This window comes from Lampetra planeri, chromosome 1, assembly GCF_965212315.1.
Source record: "Lampetra planeri chromosome 1, kcLamPlan1.2.h2, whole genome shotgun sequence".
NCBI lineage: Eukaryota > Metazoa > Chordata > Hyperoartia > Petromyzontiformes > Petromyzontidae > Lampetra > Lampetra planeri.
In genome coordinates this window covers 10674369-10692848 of record NC_136107.1, presented here as the reverse complement: position 1 = coordinate 10692848, position 18480 = coordinate 10674369, and the positions used below count along the sequence as shown (strand labels likewise).

At 48.6% G+C, this 18480-nt stretch overlaps 1 protein-coding gene and 1 long non-coding RNA gene across 3 annotated transcripts; one reads left to right on the top strand and one right to left on the bottom strand.

The window, feature by feature from the left end:
- Positions 1-260: 260 nt before the first annotated feature.
- On the top strand, positions 261-18155 carry LOC144717662 (serine/threonine-protein kinase DCLK3-like). The gene is made up of 5 exons (XM_078593197.1): positions 261-772; positions 9123-10906; positions 13871-14003; positions 17183-17350; positions 17886-18155. The coding sequence occupies exons 1-5, from the start codon at positions 361-363 to the stop codon at positions 18068-18070; spliced, it is 2682 nt and encodes an 893-aa protein (XP_078449323.1). The 5' UTR covers positions 261-360; the 3' UTR covers positions 18071-18155.
- On the bottom strand, positions 4672-14407 carry LOC144717666 (uncharacterized). Of its 2 annotated transcripts, none has more exons than XR_013585134.1 (4): positions 13916-14407; positions 13370-13421; positions 10739-10855; positions 4672-5839 (listed from the first exon to the last, which is right to left on the bottom strand). It is a non-coding gene; the product is annotated as an uncharacterized LOC144717666 (long non-coding RNA). The 2 variants fall into 2 exon arrangements; XR_013585135.1 differs by having other exon boundaries at positions 14062-14407.
- Positions 18156-18480: the final 325 nt, after the last annotated feature.

Below are 18480 nucleotides of genomic sequence, written 5' to 3'. Positions count from 1 at the left end.
CCCTTCAGTGGGTATATATATGTCACTGGTAGAGTGAGATTAAACTCATACCATCAATAAATACATTTGACCGCATGGCTCTGTTATCGCTCTCGTGCAGGTGGTAACCGCATCGTCGCCTGCACTTGTTGTGACCGCCTATTAGATCGAGAACGGATCTCAGCAAAAACAACAACAAACACCGCCATCAACAGCCCCCCCCCCCCCCCCGTTGCACGCGCACACGAGCGCGCCTCCCCCACGGGCGGACGCTATGAGCTGAGCGTTAATGACAGAGCTCAGCGCCAACGCGACACTCGTGGATTCATTTACGCGTGGCGCGGCGCATCTGAATAATAAAGCGCCCTGGGCGAGGGCGGCATGGCGCACGGCAAGAAGGCGGACGAGGCCGTAGCCCCCGGCGCCGCTGGTGGAGCCGCAGGGGGCTCCCAGGAGCTGCGCGAGCTCACGGACGAGCGCTACCGGGACCTGCGCCGACCCAAGGTGGTGCGCTTCTACCGCAATGGGGACCGCTACTTCCGAGCGCGCACGCTGCACATCACCCCGCACCGCTACGTGAGCTGGCCCGAGCTGTTGGCGGACCTGTCCCGCGCCGTGCCGCTGCCCTACGGGGTGCGCCGCCTCTACACCCCGCTGGGGGGGTCCCCCGTGGCGGGCTCCGTGGAGGCGCTGCGAGATGGGGAGGCGTACGTGTGCGCTTCCTTCGAGCCTTTCCGAAGCGTCAAGTACGGGGCTAACGATGCCGCCGGGGACAGGCTACCCCGCTGGAGAGGTATGGCTATCACACCCCCTCCCCCATCGCATTGGTGATGGCCAGGAGTCAATCTGTCACTGGATATTTTCTGGAACGCTGCGAGGCTGGTTTTAAGTTAGGGTAATCGCGTTAAGGCACTACCACGAGGGTACAATAATATTTTTGTGAACTTGATGTTGGTATCAACAGGCTTTATATCTAAAAAAACTAAACTGGTTATAAAAAGCTGTGCATAAAATGGCTGTGATGTGTCTGAATAGTTCCCGGAATAAGTACTGTCTGTAGCCGTGACTCTACTGTGTACAGGGGCTTATTCTATGTGCAAGAGTATAAACATGTTCCATCTAAGAAGCCACACCTTTAGCGGTCATCAACTTCCTCTTATGGTCAACATAAATTAATAGTGTGATTTGTTGATTTATTATAAAAGTTTAATGCATAATTTTAGTTTATTGGCCATGTAAATAAATTGATTCCCTATGAAATTTTACTCGAGAGCGGATGGTACCAACAAATTCGATATCTCTGTCGATCCTATGGGCTATGTGCCGTCGCGTTGGGCTCTGGCCTAGATACATAAATCATTCGGTAATTGGGTGTTGATATTAACGAGTCTATGTTCAGAGATCTGTCCTGATTCAAAGATGTACAGTACTGTATCATCGTGTTCCCACCTGGTCAATATATTGATTGGAAGACGATTAAATATGTATATGAATGATACCAGGTTAATCTTTTTGCCAGATTCAGATGGCAAGAGATATGCACTGAATGGGTCCACAAGGAGCAAACCCAAAAAAAATTGATACTGGTACCCAGTAGTGGGATTTGTCTGATTTTCAGATTTATTGGCACACTCCACTAGAGGCGAATTTATTTGGTTAACTGATAATGAGGATTTTTATATTTTTAAGTGTTCAGCACGAGACTTAAAGCAACGTTAGAACATTATGCTGACTCCGGCCTTATGCGTGAAACCAATCAACGACCGGGCACTAATTTTCGGAGGTTTAAATTTCGACAATTTGGTTTAAAGGATTTTTCGAGGAATAAGCAACATCAGTAACATTTACATCGCTCACAATTGCCTATAGACTTTTATAATATCAGTTTTATTATTACGCAACAGGAACGTTGAAGTGAAAATTTTGATTTGACATTGTCGGGTGGAGGAGGATGTGTGCTACATAACACATCCTTATTTTACTCACGTGATCTGACCCAAATAGCAAATTCGGAGTCACTTTACTACCCACAGATTGTGGCGAGTATGAGCAGGGTCAGCATTGAAAGTGATGCAGATTCTCCAATCGGTGAAAATATGATGAAATTAACTCTAAACATGACAACTGCACTAATAAGTTACACAATGTCGTCCCACGCTGTTATTCATTTTCATGATATTATAGATCCGCCCAACGACATCGCACGAAACTGTGGCTCGCTGCATCTTGTGATGTTAAAGTTGTTCCAGGCTTTGGTAGAGAGGTAGTGCGTGCTTCGCTAATGTGGGCACAGAGGCAGTGTTGTGTCCACATGGACACATGGGCAATACTGTGTTAATACGGAGGGCAGTGCTGTGTTAATGGGAGCCCCGAGGCAGTGTCCTGCTAACGGGGCTACAGACGGCAAAGCCACTGCCCTTCTATGCTCCTTGGTTGGCTCGTGAAGACCCCACGCAAGGGGCCGGGTTATGATTGAGCATAATTATATTTCATAATTGGACCCCCTTTGCCAGTACCAAAATATAATAAGAGGGTTTTCCCCCTTTTTTCTGGCAACAAAACAGGTGTTAAGATGTTAAAACATCAAACTGAAACCTTTTACGAGGAATCGTGTCTGCATTAACCACAATGCTTGCGGTCAGAATGCAAACAAAAAACATACTCTGATAATATATGCATTGTCCTTGAAACTGATTGGTCCACACCAGAGACAGCTTTATTTTGAGCCTCGTCTCAAACGCCTTTTGGCGTCCTCTGGTCTAACACTATTTGAGACGAGGCTCAAAATAAAGCTGTCACTGGTGTGGACCAATTAGTTTCAAGGACAATGCATATATTATCAGAGTATGTTTTTTGTTTGCATTCTGGCCACAAGCATTGTGGTTAATGCAAACATGATTCCTTGTAAAAAGGTTTCAGTTTGGTATTTTAACATCTTAACACCTGTTTTGTTGCCAGAAAAAAGGGGGGAAACCCTATTATCAGAATTCTATTGCTGGGTCAGCGTCCCGTCGACGTCATCTCCCATTCTCCCTGCTCCTCGCAATCACCACCACCCCCAGTGATCACTTCTCCTGAGGCACAATGGTGGTCAGATTCTTTGTAGTAACACCACATTGATTTGTGTTCACGTCACCGTCACACGAGGTCCTGTGCTCACGCTTCTGTGGGTCGACACCACGGGGCCACCACTGCCACTGGTGTCCATGATCTGACTGAGGTTCGGCACAGAGTCAGATATGTCTCAAATGTTGTAACCCAAGTGACAGCCATGAGCCCCTTGTACAGATGAAACTTCAGTCTCACTGCGCTTATGCTCTGAAATTAAACGATCACTTTTTTTTTCTTTTACGACTGAACTACCCGGCAAGGTGGCTCAGTAGTCGAACAAGTGGCTTGCAATCGGAAGGTTGCGAGTTTAAATCCTCTTCGGGGGTTAATTCAACCAATCATCTCTCAGGCGTTGATACAATGGTTAACACATTGTGATGGTCCAATGCATAAACTCGCTCCCGCCACAGGATAGCAGAATTTCCAACTCTGACTCAAGGCTGTACACAGAAGATGAGCACTGCCTCAACGTTCTTTTGAGCAGGAAATCACTTTGACTTGACTTTTTATAGCATGACCATAATTACACTTGTCAAAAATAATAGGCGGGAAAAATGTACACAAATTGTTTTATGGTTGTCATTTAAAGGGTAGCGTCGATTACCGTAAGGTAATTATGTAAGTCGTCGTGTTACAGTACATCGGATTTCGCATGGAGAATGTTCCATTTTAATTGAAAGGCTCTTTTCATTCGTGGCGGTGCCACAATGAGCGCGATGATAACACACTGAATAATGCAACATCTCGACATTCCGTGGTAGGCCGATCGCACAGCAGGCACCGGTGCACGGCTGATAGGCGTCTCCACGGAGCAATTGTGAGCCCGAGCATTAATTTTCAGCTCACCCCCCCCTCAGCACATCCTGGTCAGCCCAGCACGCAGCCCCAGAAGCTCATTTCACGCTCCCTTCCCAGAGGTGCCCGTCCGCGTTCTCGCGAGGGGTTTCCAATCATTTGGGTGGCCCCTTTTGTTCCCTTTAGTGCCACACGAATGGTCGCCGAGGTCTCGCTGTTTCAGGGATCGCAGCGTTGAGTGACGTCTGTATTGCGTCTCACTGCCGGGTGGCGGTGATTGATGGCGTTTTGTTTTTTGTTGTTGTCAGGGGTGGTCCAGTCGTGTGTGCTGCCTCACGTACACCTCGCTCAATTGATTATTCAGACTGATGCGATCGCTGCTGCTTTCATACGAACTGACTGCATCTCAAAGTGTGAAAAATTGCTTTAAATAAAACAGAATCGCTGTGCTCTTATTTTCAGCGGCATAATTCATCTGGTTGCGCCGAGGTTAGTTCAAATGCTTGACTAGGAATTGGAAAGCTGAGTTAAAATCCTGTTGGGGATCAACTTAGCTTCCTGGGATCATAAAATAAGTATAACTCCATGGGAACTCAACAATAGCGGTGGACATTTAGAGAAAGTGGCTTCTACTATAGAAATGTGGAATGTTGCACTCCAGACTCGGGGCTCCAAAAAGATACTGACCTTTGACTAAATAGAAAATAGATTGATACAACGGTGAGATAAACTAGAACGCGGTCAGAATTCGAATGTAAAAAATTAAGCCTACAGTCGGAGCAGATTTTTTTTTATTATCAAAGTAAGCCTTCTATGGAGACAGCAGAGCATGAAAGGTTGGTGAAAGGTTGCCATGCCCCTTTATCCCAATAGCAGATAGAGCCCTCGTGTTTCATATTTAACCAAAACATATCCCAGGGCCTTCCCATTGATGTCTGAAGAAGAAAACAAAAAACCCCACCTCTGTAAAGATTTGCTGCAACAGCAAAAAAACCCGAGAAACATCGCCAAGTGAGATGACATCGGTGCGACGGTTGTTGTCCGCGACGTCCGCGGGCGATGCTGTGTCCTGTGGCTGTTGCACGCGCAGTGCCACCACGCGGTAGCAGAGGCCCCGCGCGTCTCTGCAATCGGAGGGCCGTGCACAGGGAGGGGTTGCAAGGCTCCTGGGCCCGGCCCCTCTCGAGGCAGCCGCAGCACAAGAGCGGCCCGAGGGCCCTTGAGATCCACAGCGAGGAGACGAGGGGCCGTGTTGCCACGGAGATCCAACACAAAAATACCGGCCCCCATGGGGCTCAGCTCCTCGCTATGTCCTCAAGTCTCAAGTGTCAACCGGGCTCACCTCCCCCAATTTGTTTTATTATTTAAATGAAGGGACCAGAGCTACATATGTATTTGTAAAAAAACTGCACACTTCCGTCTTCACGCAATTTATTAGGAACTTAAACTACATTTCACATGAAAAGTATACCGTTGAGCTAACAATACTAACGCTAGCCTTGTGCCTAAAGTTTGGCTTAAGGAGAAAGTTTCTAATTGACGACAAAAGTCAAGAGAAGCCCAAGATGTTGGCAAGGTGCGCAGTTGGAATGGGCCATTGCTGGCGAGTGAATTGCTTGAGGCTCCTCCCACCAACTCTTGCCAGAGGGGAGACAAGAGGGGGAGGTGGTGGCGTGTCGTGTCGTGGGGTTCTTGACTCGCTAGTCAGGCGCCCAAGGCACAATGATCCCTCACGGACATCGAGGAGGCAGCGCCGAGGCGATAGCGGCGACGCCACGAAGGGCGGGAGCGATGTGACGGGCGCCAGTGCCGTCTCCTTGGGCGCCTCTACCCGAGCCCTGCTCGGAGGAGGACCTCCCTGGGTTGTGATCGCAGGAACGGTCGCTGCATCGAGCTGAGCGATGCCCAGCTTGAATGACTCTTGTCCCTGTGAGCCGGTGCTGAAGAAGTACATCTGGGGGAAGAGGAGTAAGTACTTTCTTTGAGTTTTGAGCAGCATTTTTGCACTTATGGATTATATTAAAACCTCAACATGTTTTTATATCACTTCTCTGTAGCTTATTGCGTTTGTGCTGTAATGATCTCCCATGGATTTTCGACTTGTGCTGCGTATATTTTGGCACGCTGTCTGATGTTTTGCTCCACGTGCTGGGAGTGAGTTACGTACAAATTTATGTGCATATTATTTGTTGCAATGCCATAGGGCTCAATTAAATCTGGTTTCAGCAGTAACGTCATTTTAAACTATTTAAATGTGTTTGTTTATGCTTTAATATTTTATGCATTCAGGAGCGGCTCAGCTGGGTCCAAATGCGCTTTTCTAGGAGTGTCCTGATTGAGATATTTATTTTTGAGATATATTTTTTTTTCTTGGAGAGTGTATGTGGATCAAGGCCGTAATTATAATATCTTTTCAAATATGCTCAAAATGTCCCCCCCCCAATATATTGCTATAAAATAGATTTGGTCCCCCCCAATGTTGACTCCATGGCTACGGCCTTGATGTGGATACAATTATAAAATACAATTCTAATGTGCAAGCTGTTTTGTAAAATTGCATTGACGATATCGGACATTTCCGTCACTATTGTTTTCAAATATACGAACATGCGAGGGATGTGCTCTGGATTTTGGATCACTCCCCAAAATCCAAAAATCTGGCCAAGATGCGAAACTTTGAACGACTCGGATTTTTTTTGTTTCGGAATGATCCAGAAACCGGAAGTGACACCACTGACCTGTCATGGGGCATCTGGTGACATCCGTGAAAAAGAGCGTTTTCGCTCATCGGATTTCTCCAGTATAAATATTATGATTTTGACATCAGTGTTGTCAGCACGAAGATATTTTTCATGAGTACATGATGTAAACTATCCGAAAAAGTTCCGAAATGACCTTAAAAATTTTAATGATAATTTTTTTGTAAATATGAAACATATCTCGAATATACACAGATTCACTTCAAATTGCACCTGTGATATTCCTTTGGCTGGTGGTGTATGCGTTATACACAACGATGTGAAGACAATGATCAAAATGTGCGCATGGGTAGCTGTGTTTCATGGTTGTTGATGGGCTAGTTTTATCCAAAAATAAATAGGTTTTGAGCTATAACTGCAACATGTGGGGCGTCAACAGTATGGGATTCATCATCATTATCAGACACGGTCAATCCACTGCTGGATGAAGGCCTCCCCAATCCGCCACCACATGGAATTTTTAGTTTGTTAAATATATTTGCAGAAAATGTATTTGTTGAACACCAAAATGCCACCAGCAAACAGTGACACAATTGATATTGAGGTTCGCTGATGCATGCAGACACGCTGCAATTTGTGTATACATTGTTCGTCAAGCCCACAATGGCATCGCTGAATGGATGACTTATCTGGTCCTTTCCATGAAGGCGGTGGGATGTAAAGCACTGCTCGCTCTGTAAACAAGCTCTGTGTGCGCGCTCGTGGACGTGGGGAGCGATGCGGTGCTGTAGTGATTCTCACACCGCAACACGATCCCTGCGAAACAATTGCGATTCCTGGCCATGCACACCGGGGGCAAGTTGTATCTGTATCCGTCTTGGGCCCTGCCCACCTCAAGTCGACTCGGCCTTCAATGAGTATCTGGGGTAGCAGGGTGAACCTCAGCACTTGGGAAGACAAAGGCGGCATAGGGATGGCGCTGGCCCCTCTACTCTCTCATGCGTCATGCCAGCCTTAAATGGTGCATGCTAACAGCACCTGCCCAAACAGTCTTTAAAACAGAAACAAAGGGTCTTTGTTTTCGGTGAGACCGACTCGTGGTGGGGGGGGGGGTATGTGTGCGTGGGGTATTCCGTGCTGTGCAAAACTGAGAAAGGGAAGGTGGCGGGGAGTGGGCAGTCGATGACAAAGATGAGCGCCGGCGTGCTCGCCGGGATGAAACTTCCTGGCGAACGTCTCGGCGTCACCACGGTAACACTGGCTTTATTGGGCTCGTCGAGAGTGACAGATCGGCCGGGCACCTCCTTGCCGCGACGCCACTTGGGGCGCTCCGTAAACGGTGCGCATAAAGGGACGAGAAAAAAGCCATCCTTAATTTGCTCGCTTACAAAACGAGCCAACAAAAGATGCCGTGCTGAGGCCGACGGCTGAATTTAGAGTGACGCGCTTCTTTAAAAGAAACCTTTCAAATCCTGCTGTGGTTCCGATTCACCCGTTGCGTGAGCTTTGTTTGTGCAAGTGTCCCAGAAAAAAAATGTATGTGATTTAAGTTTTTTTCATGGCACGTCTGCTCAGCACGTTCAAGTGCATCACTGCCCCAGTTTAAAAGACTTAATTTAACTCTGTCGGACAAATACAATTTACAATTCGATGAATTCAGGAACACACCCGTATCATAATGGTGATAACGAATTTCATGATTACACTATAAAAAGGGAATAATAATAGGTGCATTGATAAAACTAAGCGAAAAAATAATATCTACTCATGACAGATTATAATTTCACCATATATTGTTCGGGGCATCGAGGAAAGTGCTCGCCCTACAAGATTCGAGCACAAAAGGTAACTGACAAAGTGCCTGTCCTTTGCAACAAAAAAAGTTATTTTTACAAAATGTCTCCTCCCTAAAGAATTGGTCCTCAACAGCTCTTGCTCAATAACAAGCGACGCGCCAAATTTGTTTCCAGTTGATCGCTTGGCTGCAGGCACCAAGGATACCATAGCCTGTAGCAACACGATTTTGAAGCGGGAGTCTTTGAAGCCGGAGCGGGAAATGTGTTTAGCACAAAGCCCCGCACGCGCCGCGGTGTGGCTGCGGCGACCGCGCAGGCACGGAGCGCCGACCCCACCGTGCGAAGAGCCCTGGGTGTTGAGTTGAAACCCAGGGATGGGCTTAGAGAACCGGTGCTCTAGACAACACGACGTTGTGTGCATTTACACTTCACACCTGCTCTTTTTATTAAGCACGCAAAGGTGACGATGTCCTGTTGGGTTTGCTTTCACAACAAAGTTGAAGTGTGTTTTTCCTACGTTTCAGTCAGACGAAGTGAGGTTTTGCCATTCTCTTTCTACTTTCACCAATAACTCGGGTGGTGTGTGGTATAATGCGCTGATGTGTCTGATAACGCAGTGGTTTGTATGACATTGTGCTGTGTTGTGCTGGTTTGACTGGTAAAACGCGCGTTTGTTCCGATAACATGCCGGTTTGCCTATAACCCATTGGTTCGTCTGATAATGCACTGATTTGTCTCGCAGGGCAGAGACACCCACTTGACGATCGGCTCAGCAGCAGCAGTGGCCTCACGGGAGACAATGGAACCGTTGGAAGCTCCGTGAAAAACGGCCTGCGCGCCACGTACCCCCCTACGGGCCGCACGGCGTTTGGTAAGACCCTACCCAGCATCGCAGGCCGGGACGAAGTAAAGGCCACCCAGTCGGACAACGGCCTCCGGCAGAGCGATAAACGAGCGCTGGCTGCTCCGGCGTCTAATGGTTTGGACAAGGGCATCCGCCAAAACTTCCTCCGCCGGCCGGAGAACTACGTGCCGGCCAGGCCCAAGGTAATCACGGTGGTGCGGGTTGGGGGGCATGGGCCGCGGAGGAGAATCACGCTGCTGCTCAATCGGCGGGCGGCGCAGAGCTTCGAGGAACTGCTGGGTGACATCTCGGAGGCGCTGGGCCTGCCCCGGTGGCGGACCAACCACGTGCGGCGCCTATACACGCTGCGCGGCCGTGAGGCCCGCTCCGTGTCGGACTTCTTCCGTGGCGACGACGTGTTCCTGGCCGCAACGCGCAAGGAGCCACCCTCATCGGAGGATCTGCAGGCCGTGCTGGAGGAGCTGTTCCCGGAGAACCCGTATGCCCAGCGTGTGTCACACCGCGACGGCCTCAAGTTGCATGGGGCCGCCAAGAAGGGCCCCGACAAAGCGCTCAAGCCACTGCGCAGGGTCAATGACGGAGTCGTCCTCAAGTACGACAGCGACTTCGAAGTCGAAGCACGGAGGAAGTTAGACCCCGAATTTGCCAGGATGAAAGGGCCAGCCGCTCACAAAGTGTACGTCGAGAATTTGGAGAAGCAGCGAAACAGGTTCAAACAGAGGGAGAGGGAGGAGGCGCAGCGGTGGGAACGGGATCGGTGGCAGAGGGAGCAGCGTGAGCTGGAGCAGAAGCGACAGGCGAGGCTGAAGGATGGTGGGGCGGAGGACAGCTCGGAGGAGGCTCAGACGGAGGATGAGAGCAGAGTAGGGAAACTCTGGGACCTGGATGAGGAGTTGAAGAAACTGAAGAAAAAGAGAGATGAAAGCAAGAGGGATGAGGGGAACAAGCCAGAGAGATTACCGCAGGACAGAGATAGACGCACAGTGAGGAGTGACTCCGATGCAAACCCCAAGAAAGACAAAGACTTTGGCACAAAAGGTGATGACTCAGAGATTCCTGTGAGAAATTACTGGAACGGAGAATCGGACAAAGAAATACCTAGGCAGTATCGACACAACAACGGCAACGTCGCGTCACACAAGGGGAAGGCGAAGAACAAATTAAAGGATGGCGACGCAGACAAGAAGAGCAAGAAGTTCCCAAATCTGCCGATGCCAATCGTGAGCCTCCAGGACATCGAGAGCCGCTACGAGATCGGACGCACCATCGGCGACGGCAACTTTGCGACGGTGAAGGAGTGCCGACGGGTATCGGCGGGCGATGACTCTGCGGGCGAAGCCGAGTGGGACCTGGCCATGAAGATCATCGACAAGGCGAAGCTGGTAGGCCGCGAGGAGATGCTGCGGAGCGAGGTGGCGCTCACCACGCGGCTGGGCCAGCACCCCAACGTAGTGCGGCTCGTGGAGGCCATGGAGTCGCCCAGCGACGCCTACCTGGTGCTCGAGCGCGTACGTGGCGGGGACCTGTTCGACGCCATCACGGAGAGCGTGCGCTTCACCGAGCGCCACGCCGCCGCCATGGTGGCCGACCTGTGCCGCGCGCTGCAGTACCTGCACGCCAACAACATCGTGCACCGCGACGTCAAGCCCGAGAACCTGCTGGTGAGACCCCCCCCCCCGCTCCCTTCCGGGGCCGGCAGCGCCGGGGAGGGGGGGGGAGCTGTAGACAAGGTGTAACGCCGCACGCGGAACAAGGGGACGCTGCTGTGTGGTGTCACGGCTCGCACACTAGACTTGTGAATCCAGAAGTCACCGGCCCCACCATCGGCCTCTGGGTACACCACAGTTAGTTGATCTGCAGGTTAACTATAGTGTGGTAAAGTGCGAGTACTCCCATATCATCCCAGATGTCTGGCCAGCGTGGAAGAGGAGGCCAAGTACCCTCTAAAGAGGCTCTCTAGAGCTGTCAGCAGTGGCATGGGCTCGCAATTTGAGGGCACGTTTACCTTAAAAAAACACAAGTCAAAGATCCCCCCGCAGAGATGATATACAGACCGTTGGGAGAAGGGAGCACCTATTAAGGCTGACATGGCGCTTGCGGCGGTAGTGTGGCCAGCGCCAGGTTGGCACAATACTCCAAGTTTATTATTTTTAGGTTGTGCTATCATGAGCCACTGATGTCATCCATGGCAAGGAATTTAACTAAGGTTGCCAGGTTCATAGTGCATTGTGTGATTGATGTGCTACTGTTCCCCAAATAAAACGCACACACACTCGGTGACTTTTGAGACATCTTACAAGTACAGTATGCACAGGGGAAAGGTATTTGAAATGCACCATTTGATTACAAATCATTTAAAAGACGATCCATTCGAAAAACTATGGGGTTCACATGTTGTGGTTTCATCACGTTGTGTACTCACTGTAAACATTAAATGTATAATCTGACCACCACATCAGTTTTGGATATCCTTTCAGTGGCACAGCTTAAGCATACGAACCAACATCACATTACGAAAGCAGTAGCAAGGAGCACATTCCTTGAAACAAAAACTGTTTGGGTAATTTAAGCGACGAGCAAGCCCATTTGGACCGACGTGGTGAGATTCCTTTGAAAAGTTCTGTTGCGATGTGGTTGTTGGTTGAACCTGTTCTAGTGCTGGCTTAAAGCCTCTTCTCCTATACTCATTATTTTTCCAGGTAAGGCCCACTGAGCTGTAGAGTTATTTTTCAGAAGCGACCTGGCTATCACAAATGATCGCTCAACAAAGTGGCTTATCATATATATATTTATAGCAGCCAAATACTCTAATCGCATGTTGATTCTAAATGTGGAGGGGAAAAACCGGAGGACCCGGAGGAAAATCCACACGACCACTGGGAGACACTGCAAACTCAACAGGCGTCAGGGTCGGGATTGATCCCACGACCTCCTGTATACCAGGCGAGGGAGTTAACTTCCTATCACTGTGGCACCATCTCATGAGCTGTCTCTCCTCTCTGAAGTGTATTCAGTTACACCCCTTACCATACCATCATCTCTTCTCCCTCAGTCCTGCAGATCCCCACTCAGCCCATTCCTTTCACCCCCCCTCCCAAAATAGCCGTCCTCTCAATTCACCCCCCCCGCCCCCCACCAATATCGATACAGCACCTTGCCGTACAGATATAGACGCCTTATACATCGTCGATCAGCGGTTGGAGACAGCGGCTCACATTCAGAAGGTTGCACGTTCAAATCCAGGTTTGGGGTTGATTCGACCCACAATCATTCCGGGGTTGATACAAAAAACCAGTACCACTTTGTGGGGAAGTCAGCAACCGTCCGATTATAGACTCGCCATAGGAACATAGATTGTCCAACTGTGGGCTCAGGAATATAAACAGATGAGCACCGCCTCAATGCTCTTTCGTGCAGGAAATCACTTTGACCTTTTGGTTATTGAGAAATCCACACGGCGCATTGCCGTATTTTTAATGCGTTATCACCACGACAACGGCGTGCGAATAAAAATCTGTGGAGTTTTTTTTTTCCACACCGAAGCGTACAGCAGCTAACATTAATGTCACCTGACACAGCTAGAGATTGATGATGTATGGTGTCGTTTACTCTCAGCTATTTAGGACTGAACAGCACTCAAGAGTGTGGTCTGGCAAGCTGGAGTATATCTCGATGGGCTGAATGGGCCCTTGGTCCTGGATAATGCACTACTAATGAACAAAAACAAAAACCTTACACTCGCCAGGGCCGATGCACTAAATGGGCCGCACTACATTCTTCAGTGTCAGCCAAGCCGATGTGGAGGTTCAGGAAATCACGTGCTTGCCAGGTTTTATTTGATTATCGACATTCATCTTCACTGGTTATATTCTGAGTGAAAAGATCAGCCTTTTTTTTTATAACAAACGGCTCAAATGTAACCCCACGCTTGCTAATTGGCACCCTGGAAGTGTTTAATTAATGCTTGCTGATTAAAACATACCTTGTTACATGTAACCTTAGCGAAACAAGTCTAATTTGGTCACAGCCGTAATCAATTACCATATTACACTTGCATAAAAAAGAAAAATGGTGGGAAAAGTCTTCAAACCTCTGTTTATTAATTTACCCGAAGAAATCCTTACCGATTCTTATGACTCGCGTTGCTTGACCAATTCTTGTTTCGAGATGTTTGGCCTGCGGGAGACAAACAAGAGACCCTCTCAACAACAACAATAAGTAATATTTAAAAATACTTTTTTAAAAACACGCTTTCATGAAATGTACCGTACGAGTAATGGCAGAACTCCACGACTCCAGGAAGTGGCCCCGAGGCTTGCCATAACGTAAGGGGGCCGTGGTGATTTACAGCCAACGTCAGTTGAGCGTGGACAATTAGACCCAAAGTGAAACATATAAAAATTAATGTTTAAAAATATTGTTTTAATTTTTTATGATAGAATATAGTATTGTCATCAGTATGTATAAGTATACCAAGTTTTCAGTCGATACCACACTGGGAAGTTGGTTAAAATTGAGTTACAAGATTCGAGGATACGACAACAACAACAGACAAAGTGAGTTAAATAAAAGCGTGTAAAATAAAACAAATGACACGGGTAGGAAACCGACTTTTTGTACTGCAGGTGCAACGCAACGCGGACGGCGGCACGACACTCAAGCTCGCTGACCTGGGCCTGGCCATGGAGGTGACGGGGCCAATCTACACGGTGTGCGGCACCCCCACCTACGTGGCGCCCGAGATCCTGGCCGAGACTGGTACCCAACCACACACGACCGCGACAAACAACAACAACAAAAAAACACAACAAACAACCTGCTGCATCACCATCACACAGTCTGGCACCAAGTGGCCGTGGCATCACCACGGCCGCTTGTGCCAGGATAGGTGGGCGCCCTCGAGGGTGATGGACAGAGGAGTGACGCTCACAACAACGAGCAGAGAGGAGTCACCCTGTCATTTAAAACACAGCGAGTTGGCACAGTATAGGGGGGGGGGGGGCACACGGGTGGTGCATCTGCCAACCATCTCAGTCGGTTCAACACGTAGAGGTTTTTGCAACCAATAACACATTCCTGCGGAGGGAGCTGGTAGGAACCTTGGGTTGCTCGGTCAATGGCCAGGGTCAATGGCGTCGTGGTCTATTCCGCAAATATGCCCGACTGTGAGGGCGGGCACAAGCCGGCGTGAGTAGGTTAAACGTTGAGTTTTATAAGGGCACCACGGAGTGGCCAGCCCCTCCCCACCCAGCCCCACCCCTCCCACCCCCCACCCAGCTCCACCCTCCCCACCCAGCCCCTCCCCACCCTCCCCTCCCAACCCAGCACCTCACCACCCTCCCCACCCAGCCCCTCCCCAACCTCCCCACCCAGCCCCTCCCCACCCTCCCCTCTCCACCCAGCCCCACCCCTCCCATTTTTGGATGCACGACGGACGGACGGACACAATAATCCCCTGTGGGCTGGTGTAACCAGGAGGTTCCTACCAGTATTATCCATAATAGAGAGCACACCAGTGTGTGATGAGGCTGGTTGTAATTAACGGCGAAACGTCGTACTCTAATTGCAAATGTTGTGGGTTTACTCTTCAACACACTGGTGTGCTGAACTAGGAACAAACCTTACTAATTGGCTGAGTCGGGTGGCGGCAAGTTTAACGGCATTTATATTTACGGGATCTAACCCAAAACAACCTCTATTTTGCATCTCAGTCAGTAAAACCACGTGACCTCAAAGTGCACTTAGCCTGGCACAAGCACCGTGCTGACGTCACCGCCAAATAGTGACGGTTGTTGTTGTTGCACTTGGAGGTAATGTGACAAACATAGGTGACGCACGCACAATTATATATACAAGGCTTCTCCATTTATCTTTCAAGGGTGGACGAACAAATGTAATTGCCTATTAAGGCCGGCACAATACATGAGTGGCTCTGTGGCCAAAAGCACACGTTTGTGCCTCCACCGCCGATGTTTACACACTGCACCAGCTACCGAGTTGACCGAGTTGACAGAGAGAATGCAGTGGACACTCGCAGAGTCCACGTCTCACGAAGAACGAGCGTGGTCAATCAATACACACATCCATGTAATGGAATGTAACAGTAGCAAAGTTAATTCAAACTGTAATGCCATAGGGTTGAGTCAGGTTCATGATCGTGAGACCAGGTTATGATGTAAGATGCAGACGTTTTTTTTTATCTAAACAAGAACGAGCATACATTTTTGTCCTTCCATTGAGACCGCAGCCAGTGTTGGGTTACACAGACACGTCTAAGTGACTTACAATATCCTGCAAATTAAGGACCAAGTGTCCAAAATTTGGATCGGACTTCCAAATTTGGTTTCAAACAAATGCATTGAAAAAACGTTTAATTATGAATTTAAATTACACTTTTATAACCGTGACATTTTAATTGCTGCAGTATTAAAATTGCAGGCAAATAAAGCCAATCACCTGATAAAAGTATGTGCAAAGACGGTGCCAAAACTCCCTCCCTCACAGTTACCTCATTTCACCGTCCATTGATCAATAAGCGCCATTTCATCAGAGCCGAGTAAGGACTCATGATGAACACATTATTTTTGGAATCGAGCTCCTTGAACAGAACACAGCCGCCAGGCGGTCAGGCTCGGCAGGCGGCACTGCAACATCCTGGCTCTGTAAGACGTGGGAGACGCACTGCGTATGGAGGACCTGCGTCTCTCTCCTTGGCGGCCCTTCACGGCCCTCGAGTGGTGCATAAAGCGTTGTTCGATGGACCAAGGGCCCCGTCTCCACCTGCTGCTCGAGAATCGTTCAATGTGAACTGGCTGCCAAGAAAGTTCACACAGACCTCAGTTGCCCTGGTGTTCCCATGCATTTACAGTGCTTGCCAAGGCTCTTAACAAATAACCCACGTGCACTTTATAATCAGACTACGTACGACAACACCACGATTGCAGCCATGCGGAGGTTCACCGCACATTTTTAAGGATGTGTGACATTTGGCAGCAGCAGCACAGTTGCGTTTCTACGACCGCGCAACGTTCGAAACGCGGAAATTTTGTTTTTCAATTTGCTTCACAAGTTTAATCCAGAGCAAAATTATTCTTAAGACTGTGGCTGAAAAGTAACTCGACAAAGCACAGGATAGAGAACACATGGTGTGATACCTATACAGCATTGAACCACTCCAACACACAGTGGAAATAATTTCAAATAATTAACAAAAAACTACAGTGGTGAGTAAACTTCATAAACCAGTGACAGCCCATTTTGACAGGCGTCATGCAATATGACCTGCTGTCCTTTCAAGCAAAGAACATGAAAACAAGGGAACAGAATAGAGGTCAAAGCGGTATATACTAGCAAACTTGAATTAAATATGCTAAACATGTTACCACGTGAAATATAGTACTTTAAACAGATTAATTGACAATAAGGTTGCAATTGTAATTTCTGATTCAGGGTAGGCTCAGTCCATCATCTCTCTCGTGTTAATAAAGCATTGACGACATTACAAGATGTCAAAGGCTATTGTTCGACAAACAGCTCATTCCTTCAAGTGGTTTTTTGGGTTAGATTGCGTAAATGTGTCGTTAAAATCTGCCACCACCCGACACAACCAACTAATAAGGGTTGTCACGTAAACAGAACATGCCAATTCGTCACTAGTACAGCACACCGGTCTGTTGGGGAGCCAAGCCACATTTCCCATCTGAGTACGACGTTTCGCTAGTAATTGCACTAGCTTCATCAGGCGACAGCCAGATTGTAAATGTTGTGGCTTGGCTCTCAAACACACCGGTGTGCTGTACTAGTGTCGAATTGGCATGTTCTGTTTACGTGACAACCCTGACTAATTGGTTGTCGGGTGGTGGCGGGTATAACACATATTTATATATTTATGCGATCTAATGTGTGGCCATGCTTCGCGTGGGCCTCACTCCGCCCAGGCTACGGGCTCGAGGTGGACATGTGGGCCGCCGGCGTCATCACCTACATCCTGCTGTGTGGCTTCCCGCCGTTCCGGAGTCTGGAGCGTGACCAGGAGGAGCTCTTTGAGATCATACAGCTCGGGGAGTACGAGTTTCTCTCACCCTACTGGGACCACATCTCCGACGGTGAGACTTTTCATGCACGGGGTGAAACGCGCGTTGTTCACCAATCTTGTCCTTTCAATTGCAAACTACAGTATTTACAAAAACGCGAAGTTAGGAAGTGGTGAACGTCCTTGCTAAAAAAAAACGAGGATATTATCTTTTCTGAATTAAATCCAAAAAGTGTTCCTGCTCAAATGAGCATTGGGGTGGAGTGGTCTCTCTTGGTAGCCCTTGGCCAGTCAGTGGTGGACACATTTCCACAATTCTATGTCAGGGCCATGCCAACCAATAGGACGGACGACTGATGACTTCTCAGTGGTAAGAACTGTTTTTACTTAATATGAATTATGGGCCGAGTTGACCCAATTGAGAATTAAACTTGTCATCCTCCCACAACAGTACCCTCTGGCTGGGTCTATTTTAACGTAGTATATTAACAAAGTATTTTTGTGACAATTTAAATGTTACAAGGGTATTCCCAGTCAGCATGCACTATAAAACACGACCACTGGAATTCAAACAGTTTTTCTTCGTTGTTGCAATTTTGGTGACGCAGCGGCAAAGGACCTGGTAAGCCGGCTGCTCGTGGTGGATACGGCAAGGCGCTACACTGCCCGGCAAGCGCTGCACCACCCTTGGGTGTCGGACGGAGGCGCCGGCGACCACACCGACCTGCACCGGGAGGTCACCATGAACATACAGAGGCACTTTGCCGACCGGCGCCGGCCTCTCCACCGCTAGCGGAGTCGCTGCCCTGATTCTCGAGCCCCGTTCCCTTGGCCGTCTGCGGTACCAGTGTCCACACTGGCACTCTGCATTCGCTTGGCCACTGCTGCGATAGCATCGCTTGGGGGGATACTGCAATGGAAATTCCCAACAGGCTGGAGTACAGGATAGACCTCAATCTCCATCATCTGCGTTGCTTCCTCTGTGGCAATGGCAGTGTTGTGAAAAGAAAATCATCGCAATGCAAACACACTTCCTGAAACCTATTTAAACCGTTCAGACATACAAAAAATCCAATTAAAAGTTTTTCAAAACTAGCCCTTTGTGTCAATAAACAATGAGATTTAAGAACATCTCGAAAAGCAATTTATGAAGCGGTTCCAAAAATATAGAGACCAATAAACCAAACATTGGCATGAGGCGAG

Bases quoted from the DNA above. Each gene is read 5' to 3' on its own strand.
- LOC144717662 (XM_078593197.1), top strand. From the start codon at position 361: ATGGCGCACGGCAAGAAGGCGGACGAGGCCGTAGCCCCCGGCGCCGCT. The intron at 10,907-13,870 runs GTGAGACCCCCC...TTTGTACTGCAG, and splicing joins TCAAGCCCGAGAACCTGCTG to GTGCAACGCAACGCGGACGG. The intron at 17,351-17,885 runs GTGAGACTTTTC...TTGGTGACGCAG, and splicing joins CTGGGACCACATCTCCGACG to CGGCAAAGGACCTGGTAAGC.